Source organism: Tupaia chinensis, unplaced genomic scaffold, assembly GCF_000334495.1.
Source record: "Tupaia chinensis unplaced genomic scaffold, TupChi_1.0 Scaffold000458_2, whole genome shotgun sequence".
In the NCBI taxonomy this organism is placed as follows: Eukaryota; Metazoa; Chordata; class Mammalia; order Scandentia; family Tupaiidae; genus Tupaia; species Tupaia belangeri.
In genome coordinates this window covers 440,808-464,728 of record NW_006159967.1, presented here as the reverse complement: position 1 = coordinate 464,728, position 23,921 = coordinate 440,808, and the positions used below count along the sequence as shown (strand labels likewise).

Sequence of the window (23,921 nt, the reverse complement as noted above, 5' to 3'; positions counted from 1 at the left end):
CCAGTGACACAGCCATTACGCCAACTGCTGGTCCCTCCTCCAGGATTTTTTAAACTCCAGCCTTAGGTTGTCCATCTTTAAAATATGGCAGTTGTGAAGCAGCTTCAGTTTTACTTGAGATTAGTCCTAAGAGTCTACACATAATTTTTTATAATACCAAAAAGTAACCTTTCAGCATGCCATTCATATGCTAATACAACCAACCAACCAATTAATTTCAGTAGTGGCAAATAATGATACAGGGCCACAGGCAAATTTTTATTAATTAGTTAATTAGAATAAAAATGAAAATTAAAAAAAAAAGGCAAAGCAAACAAAACACATAGAAGTGCTGGCTTATAAAACGATATCCAGAAGAACTTCAGAGGCCATTGTTTAAAATATCACTTATGTTCATAATTGAGTTTAAAGATTTTGAGAAATGTATCAGAAAATGTAGAGTTACCAGGAGATAATCACTCCCTAACTACATTTTGAATTCTTCCTTCCTCTCCATTTCACTGTCCTCAGAATGCCTCTGAAAAGGGTAGAATGCTAATCTTGAGAGTCTGAATGATCCTGTGAAGAAAGAAATTCAAGCTAACTGGGATTCTCAAATTCTCATAATGAATTGTGACACTGAAATATTAGAATTCTTGTGTTAGTGTTGAGTCTAGGCTCAGAAACAGCAATCTTGCAATGATAATGTTCAAGAAGACGCCTCTGTGCGCTGCACCTGTACCTTTTTAGTGGGTCTTCCTTACAAGGTCTCTCTGACCTTGGTTTTGGTAATTAGTCTCTGCTTGTTTGATTACCCTGCTTTGGCTATATATCTTCCATGGCTAGTGAAAGATTTTCAAGTCTCTTCAAAACGAAAAATTTAAATCAGAAACTAGAAAATGTTCTCATACTGCATTTGCAAACACATTTTTTCCTTGTAGGTTAAATACATGAATAAATTCACTTACCTTCACTTTTTTTCCCTAACAAGAGCAAAAAAGGTGTGTGTGTGTGTGTGTGTGTGTGTGTGTGTGTGTGTGTAAAGGGTGATGGGGGCATAGAAAAGAGAATCCAAAACAGAAAATAAATTCTTTCTGAGGTAGAGGGGCATATGAATACACACACACACATATTCACACACAAACATACTAAGTACATTTATATATAAAATAATTAGCAACTTTTTTCTAATTATATTGAGCTAATAATGAAATAAATTTTAATACTGGAATAGAAACATGCTAGGGGCCAACAGATGGCATAGAGGTTAAGGCAGCTGAGTCTCATATGTTTGACTGTGTGGTTCGAGTCCCAGACTTGGCTGCTTGAAAAACATGCTGGGCATGTGTGCATACATGCCCAAAATTCTGAGAGGGGATGAAGGAGAAGGGACTAAGGTGTGGCCATTCTCCCTAGGGGTTACTTTCTTACTTTCCCTCTCTCTCTGTCTCTGTGTCTCTGGCAAGTAGATGTACATGATAGCAAATAAATAAATAAATAAATAAAAATTAAAAAACATGTTAGATATTTTAAAAGTCCTATATAACAATGAAGGAAAATAAATCATACACAAATAATTGAGAGAGAAGTATAAGGATTATATGCTGGTATTCTCAGACTAGAAAAATATGAAGCTAATCTAGCCTAACAGTATTACTGAAATATTCAAAGATGCTTTCTGGCTATAAGAAAACTGACAAAGCTGGATTCAGATATGTTTTATTCTCATAAATGCTGTTAATATAGACAACTTAAGTTATATTGAACTTATACTAGTTGTGTGTAAATAAATAGCCCGCTAAGTTTGATTTGATACCACACATGTAAAAATTATTAAAGAAAATGTTGCTTTCTTAAAATACTCACTTGCAACAATGCGTCTTCCGTCTGCTAGAATCATTTCTCCATTTTCTACTAGAGTTTTTAAAACACACGTGACATTTGTTGGGGCTTTGTCTGCTTCATCTACTACCAGAACATGACCCAATTTTACTGCTTTAACCTTAGAACACAGAAAATTTATCATAAACAGAAAAAATGGAAGCCACAATTATTGAAATGTCATCACTTAACATTATGGATTTATAATACCTGGTTTTACTTAAGTTATGAACATACTATCACATACACACCAAAAAATACAGTGGAATTAGAAACAAAATTTATGAGTCTGTAGCAAAAGTTTTATATAGTTACTTAATGGTCAACTCTACAGTAATCTTTTAAAATTAAAAGTACCGGGGGCTGAAGTAGAGTGAGACATCCTAATCAATTGTACATATTAGAACATTGGATTTAGTATGGCTCTTAAGAGAGTATACAATTTTAACAGACTAGAATGAATGACTGAAGAATTAGATGTTCAATACAAAAAGAATCAATGGTCAAGCTAAAAAAATCTTGGGGCTTATTTAGGGGAAGAGTGAAAATGAATAGTATATGTTGGTTTAAGTGGAGGTCAAATGTGAGACAAGGGGTTGGGAGGGTAGATTGGGTCTCTTCCTGTAAGCAGTAGATTGCCAGACTGACCAATAATTAGATACCTTATTTCATTAAGAACAGGCTATAATTGAAGATTCGTGATATCAGACATGATTCCAGAAATGGAACATGGAGCTATATTTAAGGATCTTAAGTCTGAAACAACATGCAGAACAGACCAAAAGAGAATTCTTATAATAATTTGATCAAAAAGTGGTCTGAGAATCTGATTTGAAGGGGCATGAAAAAATAAGGAAATATAAACATTAGATTGATCTGAGAGAAAAGCAGATTCTATAGACTTGGTGACTGCTTGCTTCTGCAGAGGCAGATTCTATAGACTTGGTGACTGCTTGCTTAGATAGGAAAAGAGGGAAGGAACAGTGAAAAGTTGTCATAAGTCATAGGTGACTTCATGAAAAGAAAGATGAACGCTAAGAAAAAGTCCTAATTTTGGGGGGGGGGTGTCAGTCAATGGTGTGGTGGTTAAAGCTGCTGGATCTTACATGGCTGACTGTGTAGTTTGAGTTCCAAACCCAGTGGCTTGAAAAACATGCAGGGAGCACATGCATGGGTGTGTAAAACCCCAAAAGGAGAAATGGAGGAGAAGGGACTACAGTGTGACACATGAGGGGGGCTTTCTCATTTTCTCTCTCTCACTCTCTTTATCTCCAGCAAGTGCACATGCCCTCTAGCAAATTAACCAAAATAATTTGGAGGGGAGGGGTGGATAGGAAGAAATACACAATGAATTTAAATGTTAACCTTACTATTTTTAAAAATAGTAAAAATTAAAACATAAAGTGGCCTATATCATAACATTTTCTGACTGTACAGTTTTGGTGAATATTTTTAAGGAAATACAGATTAAGAAATGGATGATTCTGTTTTTACAAGTATTATGCTGCATATTCTTAAAGAATTGATAAAGGAATAGTTCTAGGGTGAAAACAAATTGAATTTAAAAAAAAATAAAATGTAGTTTCTTCCTCTAACTCTATCTCTGTTCAGGGAAAATTGCAACCTGGGATAATTGTGGCAGGGGAGCCTAAAGACTCCAATCCCATGACTCTGACTACAGAGGTTCTCGTGATAGCTATTGGTGTGATTGCTGCAAAGGAGTTATCCTCACAGAGGGACATGACTGACAGGCTGGGCTTTCTATAGGTCTTATGCGGAGGTAAATGCTGGATCTTCCAAGATGCCCAGAACACTGAGCTAATTTTTTATTAGTTAAAATTCTGTTTAAAAACTTTTCTAGAAACACTACTTAATTTCAAACTTTACACATTTGGAAAAATAGCAAACTTTCTTTAAAAAATTTTGGGCCCAGCCTGGTGGTGCAATGAGTAGAAAATTAAACTGGAATGCTGGAAACCACAACGTTGACTATGGATTTCAGGATCAGTCTGAAACACACCAGGTGTATATGCTTATTCCCATGATCCTGATGAGCTGCAGGGCTGTGGGAAGGGAATCAGGGTGATAGGATCCCGTTCGGGTGGTTCTCTGTCTCTCCTCCATCCCCATCTCTAGTGTGTACATACATGCTCTCAATTATGAATGAAAATAAATAAACCTTTGTTTAAAAAACTCCGTAATAGGGACCAGCAGTTAGCATAATGGCTATGTCGCTGGACTCCCATGTAGTTGACTGTGGTTCAAGTCCTGGACCTGGTGGCTTAAACTCATGCTGGGCGTGTGTGCGTGCATGCCCAAGATCCTGAGAGGAGAATGGAGAAGGGATTGTGGTGTGGCCATTCCCCCTGGGGGGTGATTTCTTGCTTTCTGTCTCTCTGTCTCTTTCTGTCTTTCTGGCGAGCGCACGCGCCCTATAGCAAAAACCTCTCAAAAAAACAAACAAAAAAAACCTCTGTAATAGAAATCAATAAATAATTTCTTTCATTCACTAAACCTCTAAAGAGAGAACGAAATAAAGAAACATGTTATTTCCCCAGTAATTTACATTTAAATATTCACCGTGAAATGACATGTGAATGAATACTTTTCAGTTAGGCTGAAATACAGTAGAATCTCTGGGAGAGTATTCCAACCAACCACTACCTAAAGCCTGAAATTATAATTATCGTTCAAAAAATACACTTGAAGATATTCATATGATTGGATTACTAACCAAGGGTGAGTCTTCATACACAATAAGTCCATCTTTAACTGAAGGCTGAAGAGTAAGAGTTTGTACTGTGGTGTCCCTAAAGTTAAACCAACACATTTTATGGTTAGCAAGGAAGTAAACTGATGTTTCATCATGAATAAAAATATAACAGGTGAACACTTCTTTTAAATTTTTTGTTCATTATCCTGCTTTCCCCAAGAAAAATAAAAATATCAGGTGAAATTCCATTTAGCAATGGCATTTTGTAGATCTAATATAAATTACAGGGGTTCTGGAATTAATACAGGTTCAGACATTATCCAAATTTTTCTGTTTTACTTTCTGATAACTTCCCTTGTGATCACTGCACACCTCCTGAGTGGGAGGAAGAATTAAAAATATATTATTATATTGTATATAATATTCATGATATTTAAATATAATTTTGATAATAAGTTTGGTTATGACTGGCACGCTGACATGGCCAATTAGAACAAGTCTATGAATTCCACATTCAGGCCCAATGTACCAGTCTCACATGACTTGGTGCCAATGCCAAACTATGCTACCACCCTACTTCAAGAACAATGAAGAGGTAGTTTGTGGAATTTTGACTGCTTCTGAGATGAGGAAAATCTATTTTTCTTTCTTACATCTAACTCAATTATTTACCTGAACTTCTTTAAGATCAAGATCTCCCAAAACATTAATAGTGAGCTATCCTGATGTTATGAGGCTCCTTACATGGGGAGACAGGAAGTTCACATCACCAGGAGATATTGCCAAAAATGTGTGTGCAGAAGCTGCAGGTGATAGGAAGGTTTAGATTATTTTAGGAGGATCAATTTTATACTTTTACTTTCTGCACTTACTCTATCATGTAATTGAAAAGTTCTATAGACAACTTGCTATTTAGTGGATTAAAACTGCTTTTAAAATGTAAGTAGTATCTCTCTTTATACAAATTCAAACTTATCTTTTCAAACTACCCTAGCATTTAATCAAAGTAAAGTATAAAGTTGCAATTATATTATTTTGAGTACTATGTCAAAAGAACTAACTGAAAAGTGAACTTCAGACCCTGGTGCTATAGTATACTTATGAAATTTATATGGAAATGCCAAGTTTTACTACAATCTATTAAAATTACAAAATAGTTATCTCTTTTTAAAAAGCAGTACCTTCTAAGTGACAATCAAAAACAACATATAATTTAGATATCAAATTATTATTTTTATTTTAATAAACTAATTTAATAAACATCAATGACTTGCTTTGAGGGGTAGTTTGTGGGGTAGACTATGGAGGACTATGGAGCCCAGTGAATTGCGATTGCGAATTCTAGTTCTTGTAGCAGGAGTGAGAGCACATGTCAGCTGTAGGTATCTGTCATTGTTACAGTGCTGTTGCTGCAATGGAAGGTTCCTTGCTTGTCTAACTTGATCTTCATGTTTTCAGCATAATGGCATGTTTTAGAAACCCCTTCCTTGATTCTTTGTAGAGCAGGTTAGGTTCTCCTGCTGTATGTTCCTTTCAAGGCCTGAATTTTCTTCTTTCAGCCCTTAGCATACTATATTGTAATTACTTATTTAGTATCTCTCTTTCTACAAAGAGTATAAGACCCAAGAGTGTGGAACATATCTACATTGTCTCTCATTCTGTCCCCAGCATCTGGTAGATGTCTGATATACAGGAGAAATTCAATAAATATTTGTTGAATAAATGAAATAAACAAAATCGCTAAAAGGTAAAAAGTTAACACTGCAGCAGGATACAGTATATGAACTTCCAAATTTATTGTATTATGAATTTTTTTAATGGAGAATCTGGAACCCATTTTAATAAATGTTAGGTTAGATTAAGGCTGATTTTTATAGAGGCCAGGAATGGTCCTCATTCATCTCTAAGTTTGTATTAGGAAGTACAGTCACATCAAGAAGGTACAGTTGGGGTTGACTACTCAAGGGACTGAAGACTTGACAGTTTACTTCCATTATGGACTCTGAGTGAGTTAAATTGAGACTTACTATTATAGCATGTAACTTCTGCATCAGAGTCTGCATTTATCAGAGCTTAAGCAGGTATTCTGGCAATACAAATACTGACATTTAAAATTTCTAGAGCTCATACACTATTTGTACTTAGATTAAAAGGATTTTCCCTCTAACTTGACTGAATGATGACTGGTTTCTTTAGTTAACTCCGGGCGGTCTGGCCTATTGCGATCCCTGACCCCTCATCCAAACTCCCATCTCCATGATCCTAGGTCCCATGGGCCTGCACCTGGCCTATGATCTACTGCTTCTGATGTTTCTAGCACTATACTCTACAAAGAACCCAACATTATTCTTTTATTTTTACTAAAAATAAGTAGTGTCTAAAAGTAAAGCCCCAGGAAGTGTTAAGAAAAGTGAAACTATATTGGCACTTATCAACTTTTAGTAGGAAGAAAATGTTTCATATATAACACAATACATATAACATAATGTTTCACATATAACACAATGACATACAGTCCTCTGTACATTTTCTATATTTCTCGATAGAATAAATTTACTATTGAATATACTTTATCTTTTGCTAGTAAATTGACTTTTAAAGTTTTAAACAAATCAAGAACAGAGTTTAATTAGCCTCATTGAAATTCACTGTTAACATTCTAGCAATAGAGAAGAGGGTAGGTAAGGAAAGGGAAAAGATGAGTTCACACAGATTTTTATAGCAGTATAATGAATTTCTCACCTCAGTTCTCACATATTTAATGAGCAACAACATGACACTTTCCAGCACCAAAAAGGAAAAAGAACTCTTGCATCATTGTCAGTAGAGAGGAAATTCAGTTGTTACCTTAATAATGATGGCGCTTCATAGCAGATTAAGAACAGTAAATTCAAGCTGAATTCTAATTTTAAAAAAGGCACATGAAACTGCTCTATAACGTTTGGATTCTGGTAGTGTACAACTTGTCAAATTAGATTTCTAAAAAGATTTTTGTGCTAGAAATAAAAACCATAGCTTTGAGGAAATAAACACAAATCAGATGATTTCCAAAAGAGACTAAAATAAGGATAAACACAGATGGGAAACATGGTTTCCAGTGGAGTAGTCTATGAAAAAAAATAATTTATAAAATAAAAATGATTTTGTTCTGTTCATACTGATCCCTTCACCTAGGGTGTCAAAGGAAAAGGACTAGTAAAATGATACTGAGCTTAAAAAAGGACTGTGGTAAGTTACCCTCTAGTAGAAAGTAATCTACCACCCTCTGTACAGTACTTAACACAGTAAGAGAAAGCCTTGGTTTCCAAGGTATTAACATTATAATTATAAACTTGAACTCAGTAAGTGATGACTACTAGTGCCACAGGTAGTATATGGACTGACTCTTAAAGAAAATATAATGACTTTTCCAGAGAGCATTTGATTAACATTATTGCTCTGCATTTATGAGCATTTGGGGTCAAAAATACTAATTCTCCTCCTAAATAAGGAATGACCCTAAGAGAATATCTTATGTGCTACTATTTCAATTCTATTATGAATTATTCCTCTCACAATAGCTTTCAAATAGACAAGCTGTAAAAATTTAAAGTCAACAATTTCAACAAAATTCAGGAAAAGAAAAATATAAAACATGTCTCAGTCACATTTCCTTAGCTTAAGGTTTAATATAGAGATGGCTTTCCAATACGGAACAGCTACCAGTAATGGAATCAGCATATTCGGCTCATTGTTGACATTTATGGTATCAACAAGTGTTCTCACCCGTTACTATCACAAAATACAGCTGTCATCAATTAAAGCCTGTGTCATTTAGGGACTATTCAAAAAAAATACTGTACTAAACTCAATTCTTTTATCGTAGAGATTTTAAAGTTTTTTTTTTTTAAACATTGGAGTTATTAATGCTTCAATGCCAGCTTAAAATGATTCCAGATGCAATAAAAGTAATTAAATTGTGTAAAGATCAGGTTTTTGTCAAAATAAGGAAAGAAAATTGGCCTGGAGAGAGTAAGTACAATCTGTTCTGAAATGTTGCTTTTAAAGGTACATTAAACTAATATCTTCTAATTTATTGAAGAGCAAAAGATCTCAAAATAGTGATATTTATTTTGAGGATGATATTTTAATGAGCTGCATTTTAACTGATTTATGGCTTTACTCTAGAGAAATAATAATAGTTAAATATAAGCGTGAACACAGAAAACACACAAGAGCTCAAAACAGTTGACAGAAAACTTTGCTAACTTGATGGTTCATTAAAATAAAAATGACTATAGCAATAGTTTACTCACCAATATGAGAAAGAAAAGATAGACTATGGCACAAAGGAGGCACTGAACAAATATCTGCTCAGAAATTTTAAAAGAGGGATGGTTATAAAATGAGAATTAAATGGTAATTTTCTAAAGCTTATTAATTTCTTCCATGAGCAAAGGAGTCATAGAGAGAGAAAGAGACGGAGGGAGGGAGGGAGAGGGGGAGAGGGAGAGAGAGAGAGCTAGTGCGAGAGCGAGAGTGAGAGTGAGAGAGAGAGAGACAGCAATACAGCAACCCAAACAGGGTTCCAAGGCCACGATCCACTCCCAGCCTCAGCCAGCCCCAGGTCATGGAAACACACATGCCTGGCATACTCAGAGATCCCTGGATGCAAACCCAGAACCTCCCCTGTCCGTTAGCCTTGCAGAGCTTTGTGCTCCACCCTCGTACCACCGTCCAGTCCCCTAAATGATCATTTTTGCTAATAAGATACAAGCATAACATTTATTGAGAAATAAAAGCAGTTGAAAGATTTATTTTAAGTGAAGAAGAGCTAATGGCATCAAGAATATTGTTTCCACAGGTTTATTTTAAAATGAGTAATAAATGGAAGGTAAAGAGCACTAATAATGATTATCACTAATGAAACAGAGAAGGGTACTTAGACATAACTTGTGCAAACAAGTTTAAGACTTAATGTTTACATTCAACATTAAACTGTCCTCCTTGCTGAAGGACAGCACATCACCCCCTACCTCTATCTACAAAAAAACAAATCAATTATGCTATATAGGGAGAGGAACGCCTCAACGCCTCAAACAGAAACATTGTTATAAGCAATTTTGTCATCCAAAACAAGAAAAAAAGGAGACAAAATAAGCTATGATGCCACAGTGTTAGTTAAAAACCAGCACCAGACTAAGTCTGTCCAACTCTGAGTTTGGTTAATCGCTTCATTTCTTGAGGCCCACTATTACTCATTCCTACAAAGAGAATTAACATGAAAAATACGAGAGAATATAATAGAATTAAAAAGTAAGGAAAATGGAAAGAGAGCAAGAGAGCAAACAGGACAGAAAGATAAATAAAGACGATTATTATACAGTGCTTTGAATATTTTGAGTGCAATGAGGAAAAAGCCCTTTTAGTAAGATAAGCAAAATATTGTTTCTGCCAAAATGACTGAAAAGAATCCAGTTCTTAAAATAGTTGTTATGAAGGACAAACAGTTTATTTAATAGTTAATCACTCATCACTAGTATGCCTCGATACAAAAAAATCCTAACAAACTATAAAAGGAAGGAAGACATTAGGGAGATAATATTTATGGAAGGAAGACCCCTATAATGCAGCGTTTAGCTCTCGAGGTTCTCGCTGGGAACAGTAGGTAATAAACAGCCATAACAAAACAACACTTCAAATACGCTTGTTTTCAAAATCTACTTACTTCTGCTAGGTCTCCTAGTACCACATACTATTTTAAAAGAAATTCTTCCACTAGTCAAAGACATGCTGATAATAAAGTCTTTTAACAAACTATGAAAACTTTGTAAGTTGTCCAATCTTTATGAATAAAAATCAATCTACTAAAATGGTATACAGAAAAACTGAATCTTTCATCTTTACTCAGAAAACTACCTTTCCACTTCATAAATTTTAGAGACTAAAAAAATCACCTAATTTATTTTCAAGAACTTTATTTACTCTTTTTTTTTTTTTTTGAGAGGTTTTTGCTATAGGGCACGTGAGGTCACCAGACAGAGAGAGAGAAACAGAGAGACAGAAAGCAAGAAATCACCCCCCAGGAGGGATGGTCACGCCGCAATCCCTTCTCCTCCATTCTCCTCTCGGGATCTTGGGCGCGCACGCATACGCACCCAGCATGAGTTTAAGCCACCGGGTCCGGGACACAAACCGCGGTAAACTATGTGGTAGTACAGTGACATAGCCATTACGCTAACTGCTGGTCCCATCATTTACTCTTTTCCAGACAAAAGAAAACGTATAAGCAGTGTGGAAGGCTCTTACATAAAAAGAAAATGTTTTTTGGTTTTCTCTTTTTTTAAAGTAAATTTTTGCTATTGCGTGCCAGACAGAGAGAGAGAGACAGAGAAACAGAAAACAAGATATCACCCCCCCCAGAGGGGATGGCCATGCTGCAATCCCTTCTTTTTTTCCGAATCTTGGGCATGCATGCACATGCACCTAGCATGAGTTTTAAGCCAGTAGGCCCAGGACTCAAACCGTGATTGGCTACATGGGAGTCCATAGCCAGCATGGTAACCATTATGCCATCTGCTCATCCCATAAAATATATTTCCAATTAGTTTTTGTTTTGTTTTGTTTTTAGAGAGAGAGATTTTTGCTACAGGGCGTATGTGCTTGCCAGAGAGACAGAAAGCAAGAAATCACCCCCCGGGGGGATGGCCATGCCGTAAGCTCTCCTCCTCCATTCAACTCTTGGGATTTCGGGCAAGTACATACATACGCCCAGAATGAGTTTTAAGCTACCAGTCCGGGATTTGAAACATGGTCGACTACGTGGGAATCCATCGACGTAACCATTATGACGTCTTCTGGTCCCTCTAATCAGTTATTTTTAAAAATAATTATTTATTTTATTCATTATTATTACTGTTATTTTAAATGTTGCTATAGGGCATGTGTGCTCACTAGAGAGCGAGAGAGGAAAAGTGAGAAAACAAATCGCCAGGTCTAGGACTCAAATCATAGTCCCATGTGGGAATCCAGCATCTTAACCACAACTGTTATTTTAAATGTTGCTATAGGGCATGTGTGCTCACTAGAGAGCGAGAGAGGAAAAGTGAGAAAACAAATCGCCAGGTCTAGGACTCAAATCATAGTCCCATGTGGGAATCCAGCATCTTAACCACAACACCATCTGCTGGCTCCCTCTAATAAGGTTTTTCTTTTTAAAGGAGTAGAAAAATGGAATGAAGATAAATATATAAAGTTAGATGAATGTGAAAAATGCATAGACAGGTGTACCCAGGGAGTAAAACTGATGAATGTTTTGTCCACTGAATAAATCTATCAGAAAAGACAGTACATAAAAATTTATCCCTTTAAAGACTTTACCAATTGAGTAACAACACACAGGTGTGATAAAGAGTCAAAATTAGAAAATGACTATGGTTTTATGGAATCTTGCATGTGCATGAGATTCAAATGAAAGAAGTGCAATATTGACTTCACTCCTTATAGCTCAACAGGCATTTTTCAGTGCCACTTCTCAAATATAGGACGGTATTTTTGTTCCTCATTTTAAAAATCTTTGTGTTGGGACCAGCAGGTGGCATCATGGTTATATCACTGGATTCCCACATGGCTGACCACGGTTTGAGTTCTGTACCTAGAGGCTTGAAACTCATGTTGGGTGTGTGTGCGTGCATGTTCCAAATCCCAAAGGGGAATATGGAGGGGGAGGGATTGCAGCATGGCCCTCAGTGGGGGATGATTTCTTGCTTTCTACCTATCTCTGTCTCTCTGGTGAGCTTACACGCCCATAGCAAAAATCTCTCTCTCTAAAAACAAACAAACAAAAAAAGCCTTTGCATTAATGGTAGCACAAAGAAAGGAAACAACATATACTTGTGAAGGGGCAGAAGGAAGGGTCTAAGAAATTTCCTTGAGGAAAAGACTTTGATTTGTGTTTTGAAAAAAAAGTTTTCCAGGTAGACTAGATAAGGAATTTCAGGCTGCAAGAGCTGCGTGTGGTAGGTTATGAAGCTACAAATACGTACATGACCCTTGGGAACCACAGGCAATTGATATGGCTTTAGGCACACATGGGAGAGAAAGGGTGGAATTGAGACAAGGGAAACAGTGAGACCAACAACTGTAGACTTGACTCTGATGGCATTGGGAGTCATTGAAGGGTCAGAGCAGGAGAGTATGTGATTAGCTTTATTGGTTAGAACAACATGAGGTATGGAAAGAAGAGATTGGAAGTTGTGTTCTTAACGAGGATGCTACTGCAATAGCTCAGGCAAGAGAAGATATAGAATGGACTAGTTCTCACGACTATGAGTATGCTGATACTGATGTCTCTACTCCTCCAAGGTCAGGCCCAGCTACATCTAGTACCTTTAGCTGTTGGCTGTAGTTCTACTCCAAATTTTCAATAGTCTAAGTTCTTACAACCTTTCAGTCATTGTAATCTGAAGGGTAGCTCTCATACACTGGTCCATCATATATGGGTCAATTCATTCACTCATTCTCCAGAATAGACAAAGCAGCTGAAATGCCAGAATGTCAGGGACCAGCAGATGATGTAATAGTACATTGCTAGTCTCCCACATAGTAGAATGTGGTTCGAGTCCTGGACCCAGTGGCTGAAAACTCATGCCAGGCATGTGTGCATGCGAGCCCAAGAGACTGAGAGGAGAAGGGATTGTGGTGTGGTCATCCCCCTGGGAAACTGATTCCTTGCTTTCTATCTCTCTGTCTCTCTGGCAAGTATATGCACTTTATAGCAAAAATCTCTGCAAAGAAAAAAAAAAAGAAATGCCAGAATGTCTTGTTGTAAATCCCACCATGATTATGAAAATCATTCTTTCTGCCAAACTTATCCATGTCTCTGTTATACCCTTCAAGAAATTTCTCATTTATTCCCTATAACGTTACCCTTTAAAGTTTTTATACCATTTCCATTTTAGCATTAACATATTCCTGTTCATTCAATTCTTTATTGTATATCTTCTCACTATTGGAAAGAAAGCTTCATGATAGCAGTGACTTGGACAAGCCCATTCCTTGCTATAATCTCAAGGTCTAGAACAATGCTAGGGATACAACAGGAGCTCAGGGAGCCACTAGATGTACCAGTCCCCTGGCTGTTACAGTGCTGACTTCTGAAAGCTCAGAGCTAAATGTTTCTCCAGAAAAACTTCCCTCCAGTAGTAAGAGCTACTTTGCCCAGAAATGTCTGGGAGCTTATAGATTCTTCCTTCATATCTTTCTAGGGGGTAGTCTTTAACCAGCCACTTACTGATATGGAGGCATAGAAAGCTATTGCTCTTGTATCTGGAAAGGATAACTGAGTAGCACCATTTACACTCTAGAGTTCCCTGTAAAGTGGTTGCAACCAGACTTCAGCTAAAACGGTCTCATTTCCCTGGCCTTATCCCAACTCCTTCACTTCCCTACAAGTTTCACTTGAAAACTCTCCCTCTAAAATCACTTACACAAATATTCTCATCTCTGGCTCTACTTTTAGGAAACTCAACCTACTATCTGTTGACTGAATGAGTGAATAAATGAGTGAAATGTACAAGGAGTTCTTAGATCTTCTAGCAAGGCTCTGAAGTCTGTACAAAACATCATAGGTAACCTCAGTTAATTGAAATTACTTAAGAGAGCTGTGAACTGAGTAATTTCATTAAGACACAAATCTGCTTGCTGAATTTAAGTACTCACGCCAAGCGCTTGTGCTCATTTTATCACTGTCGCCATCATCTGAAGAGTCTGGCTACAGCAGTATCTATCTTACTTATATAAAGAATGACAATCTATACAAACACTTTAAACCAAAGTAAATGAAGAGAGTTGGGGGATGGCCCCATGGTCTAATCATTGAGGCAGGGGGAGTAGGATCCCCCATGGCTGACTATGTGGTTTGAGTCCTGGACAGCAGCTTGAAAACACTGTCATTCTCCGGTGAGTGCATATGCCCTCTAGCCACAAACAAAACATTGTTGGGAGGTACATGGCATTGGCAAAAGGTAGTTCTTCACTCTATCTACTTACTTAAGAATGCTGTAAGAAATCTGCAGCTGGTGCAGATCGGAAAAGCCCAGAGAGAGAGGGGAAGATTTAAGAGATTGGACATATGGTAAGCATGTTACGATAATAGATTTGAACAATTCTAATATTGAGTTTATTTTTATTACAACTAAAGATTAAAACTTTTAAAAAACTCTCCTTCATTGCAAAATACTAATTTTATAACAAAAATTTATGAGATAATTTTCTTAACAAAAATTTACAAGTACAAAAAAGGATGGAAAGGACATAAGTTAAATTTATAACAGTGATTTACTTAAGTAAGGAGAGTTGAAATTGGAGGTAGTTAAAAGGAAGTTCAGTTCTATCACAGGGTTTTATTTCAGCAAAAGGAAGAGACGACTTAAATTTGGAAAAATATGAACAGTCTTTAAATCTGGGTGATAAACTTGGGCATGTGTTATATATTTTTATTTACATTTTTTGAATTTTTAAAGTTTTTCTCAAACTAAAAAAGTACATAGCACTTAAAAGGAATGTAGCAGTTCTCCAGTGGCAAGGGATATAATAAAACTAAGAAAAAAATATACACTGCATCAATGGTTCTCAGCTTCTTACACTTCTGATTTAGAAAATCAAAATGAAAAAGAATCCTACAGAAGCCTTCTTGTTTCCAGTCTTCTTTTCTAAAATAGCCTAGAGAATACCACTTGCTGATCTCTCCCATGGCAGGAGTCAGTCTAAAATTCTGACTCACCAACCTCTATAACCCACAAATTAGAAGCCAGAATTAATGTAATGAGTTGATGGGTGCACTGAAAGGAAGGATATTACTGAAGAAGTATCAGTCTGGGAGGAACATCAAAGACCGCAGGAATTAATTTGTTTAACGTTTTTATGAATCACCTGGGTGACAGTACAGAAAACATGGCTACTAAATTTACTGATGACAGACCTCAGATGATACATAATTCAGAGCCAAAGTAAGTTTAACAATCTGAAAAAGTGGTTTAAAAGACAGAAAATTAAATTTAATAAGAATAATACTACTGGGACCAGCAGTTAGCGTAATAGCTATGTCACTGAACTCGCATTTAGTTGACGGCGGTTTGAGTCCCAGACCCAGTGGCTTAAACTCACGAGGGGTGCATTTGCATGTGTGCCCAAGATCCTGAGAGGAGAATGGAGGAGAAGGGATTGTGGTGTGGCCATCCCCCTGGGGGTGATTTCTCGCTTTCTGTCTCTCTGTCTCTCTCTGGTGAGAGCGTGCACCCTATAGCGAAAACCTTTCCAAAAACAACAACAAAACAAAACAAAACAAAAACAATACTACTACTGACAAAACTGGAAAAATATGGAATAGGTCAAAAGAAAATAATATAGAGTGGCCAGTAGGTGGTTCAGTGGTTAAGACACTGGACTCCCACATGGCTGACTGCAGTTCAAGTCCTGGACCCGGTGGCTTGAAATTCACATTGGGGGACCAGCAGATGGTGTAATGGTTACATCACTGGACTCCCACGTAGTTGACCATGGTTTGAGTTTCAGACCCAGCAGCTTAAAGTCATGCCGGGTGCATGTGCATGCATGTTCAAGATCCCAAGAAAGAATGAAGGTATTGCAACGTGGCCATCCCCCTCAGGGAGTGATTTCTTGCTTTCTGTCTCTGTCTTTCTGGCAAGCGCATATGCCCTATAGCAAAAACATCTCTTAAAAAAAAAAAAAAAGAAATTCACATTGAGTGCATGTGTACCCAAAATCCCAAGAGGAGAATGGAGGAAAAGAGACTGTGGTGTGACCATCCTCTCAGGGTGTGGTTTACTCACTTTCTTTCTCTCTGGTGAGCACATGAGCCCTATAGCAAAAAATTCTCTTAAAAAAATAAATAATAAACTGGAGGAGAAAAGAAAGAATATAAAAAAAGACTCTGGTAACAAAGATTAGGAACAGAATTTTAGAATTTTACAAATCAAGCTATTACACCAAGGCTGAAGTATCGAAAAGTAAGAACTGGCTAGCCTATCTCATAGATAACACTTCAGTAAGATATTTATAAAAAAAGTACTATACTCATTAAAAAAACTATTCAATTAAGTCAAGCAGCAGCACAGCGCAGTTGTTATAGGACAGAGCTAACGTCAGAACATACAAAGAAAGCTGTGTGACATCAGCCGAGTTATTTAACCTCTCCATGCCTCAGTGGCCTCATCTGCAAACCAGAGGTAGTAATTATATTAATCTCATAGAGCTTCAATGAGTGGTAGTAACAAGTTAACAGTTTGAAAACAGCTTTGAACAGTACCTGGTACATAGTAGCTACTATGTAAATATTTGAAAAATAAAGAAATAAAAATGACAAGATGGGGGTCATGGAGATGTTACATGACTGGACTCCCACATGGCCAACGTGGTTCCAGTCCTGGTCCCAATGGCTTAAAAAATCACACTAGGCACATGTGTGTGCATGCCCAAAATCCCAGGAGGAGAATGGAGAAGGGGTCGAGGAAGTGGCCATCTCCTCTGGGGGGTGATTTCTCACTTCCCCCCTCACTGTCTCTGTCTCTGTCTCTGGCAAGTGCATGCTCGCTATAGCAAAAAACTCTTTAAAAAAATGAGATTTTAAATGAACGTGGAAATCATCCAGAAAAGAGTTAGTCGAAAAAATAAAAATAAAATAAATAAATAAATAAGACAAACCTAAAGATCTTTATCTACAGGATAAAGTATAAAGCAGTGCTGTTATTCATTTTGTAAAAAACAGGTAGTAGAAAGAATTCTTCGTAGAAAAAATACTGTTCAACTGCTGATGAGAGTGTATCTAAAATGGCCTTTTCAAATTCGTAACAGGGAAGAGGAGACAGAAGGAGTCCCCCAGATGTTTTATGTAGCAGCTGACATTTACCGTGGTTCCCGCTCTCTATCGCTCTTATCAGTACTAAGTCTATTGTGACGGCAGCATAATAATTTTTCCAGGAAACTTCAGAGAAGATTTTATTTTCATTTTCTACCAATACGTATATCTGCCCTCTGGGACTTTGTGAATTTCAAAATCTATACTGTCACATTAAGTTTTCTTCAGTCTGAGGAAAGATTCATATGTTGACTCATGCTCCACTTTGTAAAGGCATGTCATCATTCACTCTAATATATTTTATTTTAAAAGAGCCAACAGTAGAATTTCATACTTAGTTTGCTAAATGTTTTACTTTGTTTGATTTTTTTTAAAAAAAGAAATTAAAATATGAGAGAGGAAAAGTAAACGCTTTTGTCTCAGCTAAGGGACTGATAACCAGAAGACACAGGGAACTCAAGCAGCTTATCCAAAAAATAATGACTAACTCAATTAAAAGATGGAAAAAGGAGCTGAAAAAATAACTCTCTAAGGAAGACATATGAACAGCCAAAAAGCATATGAAAAAATGTTTAACATACAAATAAAAACCACAATGAGATACCACCTAAACCCAGCAGAATGGCAAAGATGAAAAAAAAATACATGATAAATGTTGGCGGGGATGTGGTGAAAGAGGAACCCTCCTTCACTGCTGATGGGAATGTAAATTGGTTCAGCCATTGTGAAGATCAAAATGGAGGTTTCTCAAAGGTTTACAAATAGAACTACCATATAATCCAGCAATTCCACTTCTGGGTATCTAGCAAGAGATGGGAGAACAATCAGTCAGGAAAATGCTTGCACATCTATGTTTATTGCGATTGCTAAGACTTGGAACCAACCCAAATGTCCATAAACAGATGAATAAACTGAGAAAGTGTGGCACATATACTCTATGGTATACTATTCAGCCATTAAAAAAACAAACAAACAAACAAACAAAAACCAAGACCCTGGCATTTGATAGAAAGTGGTTGAATATGTAATATTTATTGCTGAGTGAAGCAAGTCAAGCTATGAAAGAGAGACATTGTACATCTCCACTTAACATATACTGACTATCCCCACTCTATAGTGGAAACAGAGAGATTAGAGGACATAGAAACATTAGAAATGGTTATAGACTCTGGAGACAATGTAGGAAGAGGGTGGGAAAAGGGGGAGAGGGTAAGGAAAGAAATTAAGAAGGAAAATAGGCAAGACATTCATGGGACACAGAGATGGATTATGTCCTATTGATGATAGTGTGTTTTGTATCCTCAACTGGACTGGTATGAAGCGTATTCACGCTGGGTAAATTCAACTTACAAGCAAAGTGATTACAGTGATTAAATGTACAAAATAATTAAAAAAGTATATGCTTTGAACAACAAACACCCACAATGCTGTATTTTAACTACCTTAGCTGGTTAGTGTTTATATACCAGCCACAGGTTTAATAGATACGCACGTAAGGAACCTTACTCAGTTGTAAAAACAGCCATCAATGCTTCTAGGTAGAGAGGGCTGATCATAGGGGAACTTGAGCTGGAAGGTCCACATGAAATTAGCACATATGAAGTCATTTCAGCAAAAACTTATTGGCCATCCACAGTGAATTGAAGGCATACAAAAGGGAGTTGTTCCTCTCATCTTCCAAAGGGTAATAATGGATTCTAAAATTAGCCACTTAGACCTACTTCAGTACATTCCTTCTTGCCATTCTCATTGCCAAAGTGCTTGTTTAGCTCCAACAATTTGATCTGGATTACTGAAATCACCCCCTACTGTTCTCAGTGATTCAAGCCCCATCTGACTCAAACCTAACCACAGGCTAGGATCAGGATGATCATGCTTGTTTTAACCCCATCAAGTTGCATTCAGAATAAAATCCAGTCTCAGCAAGGCCTGCAAAGCCCTTAGGAGGCCTATGTCTTCTTCTTGCCATTAGTTCTTGCATCTATATACACATGATCTCTTGCTACACCAAACCGCCTCTCACTTCCTACTTTTTATAGAGCCTGCTTTGGTCATAATGCCCTTTTCTCAGTTCTTCACATAAAAGCCCCCACTTATCTTTAAAGACTCAGTTTGAGTATCTTCTTCTTCAGAGCAGTGGGCTGAGTGCCCCTCAAGTCTCAGCCTAAAGCAACTGCTAGTAAACAAAAGGATTTAATAAATACAGATTAGGCAAATTAATTATCATAATGAATAAGCCAGGCTCTCACCCTTGAAAAATTCCCTATTTAATGTGGGAAAGGGGAGAGGATTGAAATGAGAAAAGAAATTACTATAATGCAAATCACAGATAAGAAAGTATGGTATGTGGTGAAAACCATATATTAATACTTATTAGTTTTCCTAAATGTTCAGGTGCCTGAAAGTGCCAGTTACTGTGGCTGGTTCATTACATACACTCTCTAATCATTACAACCACCTCATAAGATATTATTTCAATTTGACAGGTAAGAAAATCTGGACTCAAGAAGTTTAAGGCCACACAAAAACTGGTAGAGAAGTTAGGATTTGATGTTAAAACCTACGTTCTTTCTGCACACCTGTAGTTTCAGATAGGGAAGTGTCACACCCAGAATAAACAAATTAGGGAAGGCTCTTTGTACAAGTAAAAATTGACCAAGCCTTAAAGAATTGGAAGAGAAATGAGGTGCGTTTTATATGGAAGAATAAAGACAGGCATGGATTCAAGTTTAAAACTCGTGAGCAGGATAGAGAATGATCCAGTCTGGAGTAAGCCGAGCATATGTGAGAAGAATCCCACTGGAAGGACAAGTTAAGGCTATTCTGGGTCACTCAGAAACATAATATTTGAAATGGGCACCACTTTGACAAAAATAACCATGGGTATGGGTATAGGTTATGCTACTGATTGAATCTGTGCCATAATTTTCATATATGAAGGGTAGCAAGTGAAAAAAAAGTAACCTAAGTATTTCAAAATCCTAAGAAAATTATGATTTTAATACAGATTTTAATATGCTTTTGTTCTAGAAGGAGATGTAGCTACAGAACATATTCAAGTGTCTACTACTTTAATGATAAATTAACATAACATCACAGAAAACAAATAAATACATATATTTCACAAATGTGGGCCAGTCTCTTCTGTTTGAAATGTATTCAATCAAAAGTAATTATAACCATTTATCTTTTAAATTTCCTAAGACATACTTTTAAGACAATATTTTGATTTTAACTAAATACAGGAGTTGTCTGGTTTGCTCATTTTATGCAATCTGATTATCAAAACATAAGATGGCCACATGTATGTTCATTCATTTATGTCTGGTGATGGTTTTACTTATCAAGATTATATTTTGAATGTCTCTTCTAAGTAATTTTGTTCAAATGACATCCATAAACTAAATTGAGTGTGACTGTTTAGATGGTAACATTACAAATCCATGAAAAGGAATCTAAAATAAACAAAATAAAGATCTTTAGTAGGTCATCCACAGATCAGAGAAGTCTTAAACATTTCTTTAGATTGCTATTTTTAGGCCTTTTAAACATATGGTCCTTTTAAAGCAATTTTATGAGCTCAAATTTAAAGCAAATGTCGCCTTAAAGCGACATATCTATCTATCTATCTATATATATATAAAATAAAGAAAAAATTCCCCAAAATTTAAATTAGTGAGAATTCCAGTCTAATTAGTAAAAATTCTTTAATATTATATATTTTAAACAGAAATAAGTCCGTTTTACCTTCAACTTTATATAATAAATCAAATATTCAATATTGCCAAATAGAGATATCTAGGTCCCTGTTAAAATTAATAGATAAAGTTTTATTTGTAATACTATCATTAATGAATACAGTAATGGTACTACAAATATTTGAATATTTAAAAAATAAATGTTTGGCTTTGAAATTTTTAGAACATTTTTTCATAAATGATATATTTACATATTATTTATGTAGCCAACATCAGAATTATCAGAAAATATAAATTAGCAATGTGCATCAATTTACTATTCATGGACTATTTGTTACTTTACTATGAAAGGCTGGTATCTAGGGCCAGCAGATGATGAGGTGGTTAAGGTGCTGGATCCCACATGGCCAACAGAATGGTTTGAGTCCTGGTCCTGGTAGCTTGAAAATCATGTCAGGCACATGTGCATACATGCCCAAAATCCGGAGAAGAAACTGAAAGAGAAAGGAGCCCTGTTTCCCTGTGGGATGATTTATTATTCTCTCTCTCTCTCTGTCTCCTGGCAATCATATGCACCCTATAGCAAATAAAAAAATATTCTAGAGAGTAAGTAAATGTCTCATCTCTAATCCTCTAAATGTTTAAAAGTATCTTGAATATTGTCTTCTTGACTAGTCTAAGATCCTGCAATATAAGGGCTAACAAGATCTCATAAATGACCCTGTTTATTTCTCTTACTCAAAAATGAAAAAACTGTGACTCTGAGAGACTCAAAAATAGATAGCCTCAAATATATATATAATAAATTAAAGGTTGAAAGTCAATGATTTAAGCATTTATAGCAAAAGGTTTAAAAAAGAACAGAAAATGCAAAATTACCTATTGAAGATAATATGTATGGTGATATCTTTAATTAAGCCAATGTATAGTGTATTCTAGATAGGAAAATTCATTGCTATGCTGTAATGATATACAGTTACTGAATATAAAATAAATTAAAAATAAATTTATAAAAATAATAACATATACAAGCCAAAGAAAACACTATGAAGGGTATAATAAAGATAAAATCAGAAATTACTGAAATAAACAGAAAAGAAAGGTTTAATAATACCAAAAGTCACCCTCTGAACAGACCAGTAATACTGATTAACCTTCTGACAAAACTGATTGAGAAGGTCTTTTACTGAGCCTAAGGATATAAAAATATTCTTAGATAATAATATGCACAACTTTGTGCCAATAATTAGAAGACACTCCTGAAAAAAAAAGTATCCAAATTTCTCATAGATAGCAAGATAATAAGCACATAAATAAAATGCCTCTTTAAAATGTTGATGATAGTGACAGATACCCAGGAATAATTACTAAATATCAGTTATATTTCTTTGTTACTTTTTTGGCTGATTGTATCAAGTAATCTCCAAAATAAAAATTGACTGAGGCAGTTCATCTTAATATCGTTCTCAGAAAGTATTTTGCTGTTCAAAATAAGGAATGGAGAAACTGCCCCACAATACACAAGACACTCACATGAAGTGACTTCTTCCTTTCTAGGGTCTTATTTTGAGAGCTGACTTTAGTTAATGAAGGCATCCTTAAGAAAAACTTACTTTCTGTTTGATTATTTTAAAATAATAAATTTAAATAATTTGTTTTGCTCTAATTAACACAATATACTTAAATAGCATTTGTATATACATTCATTAAAATCATTAAGTGGACACATATTTTTCAGAGTACCCTACTAAAAACAATGAAACAAAAATAAGACAGCATAAACTCTCCTAAGAAAGAACTGCAATGCTTATTTTATGCTTATCCCTAAAACATAATATATTGGTCTTGCTATATATGTGTTCCATAACTCAAAGGTTGGAATCAGGATATTTAACAAAAGTTATTCAGCAAACTAGCTACAAGTTCTGATTTTCTTAGTATTTTTCCTAAGCTTCATTCATTTCATTCAGTGAGAAGAAAAACTAGTTGAAAAGTTTAAAAGAAAAAGAAAAAAAGGACTTAAGAGTATTTCAGATCTACTGGAACATGAAAGATTAAAATAATTACAAGTAAAAGTATTACAGCTCCTTGAAAGTAGGATTATGTTTGTTATTTCTTCCTTCATCTTCTGTAACTTCAAAGCCCTATAACATATTAAATGGTAAAAAATAAGGGTGAGCTCCTAGATTTATATAAAGCATCATACATATAGACAGCATGAGAAAATGTAGGAGTAGGGTGGTAGAAATTTGGATGAAGTCAGAGTAAGAAAACTTGTGTTCTTAAAACACTAAAAAAGGACAGATATTTTCTAAAAATGTAGTTGACCTATAGAAGTTTGGAAAATGATGTGATGGATGATAAAGGAATAGGAGAAAGATTTATAGGAAGCTGGGAGTGGGAATATTGGAGGCAAGTAATACAACGAGTAGAAGGTTTCCTAGGGAGCAGAATCTCAAAATTTAATGATTAATATACTGAGGAAGATTATATTCAGCTTAGTCAATTCATGGTTCTCTGATTGTAAATGGTAGACTGGTGTGTCATTACAAAGCAAGAATGATGGCAGCAGAGACCAGGATTAAAACTTACTATAAACAACAAAGACTAGCTTTCACTTCAAATAATGTAGAATGAACTATGCCATACAGTAGTGATTTTGAGGAAAGGTAGGTAAGTACTGAGATAGATGAAGATAAGGGGGCGAGCAGGTGGCGCGCCACCGGGGCTCCCTGCTGCCCCTGCCCTCGGCCAGCACGCCACCGGGTGGGCTGGCGCCCCCCCTCCCACTCGC

General features: G+C 36.0%; 1 protein-coding gene across 1 annotated transcript in view; it reads right to left on the bottom strand.

Moving 5' to 3' along the window:
- The window catches only part of VWA8 (von Willebrand factor A domain containing 8), a gene marked incomplete at its 5' end in the record, with an annotated part of 402,506 nt that overhangs the window by 186,766 nt on the left and 191,819 nt on the right, over positions 1 to 23,921 (bottom strand). The window contains 2 exon segments of the mRNA XM_006155509.3: positions 1,846 to 1,981; positions 4,595 to 4,670. Coding sequence (XP_006155571.2) covers positions 1,846 to 1,981; positions 4,595 to 4,670 — 212 coding nt within the window.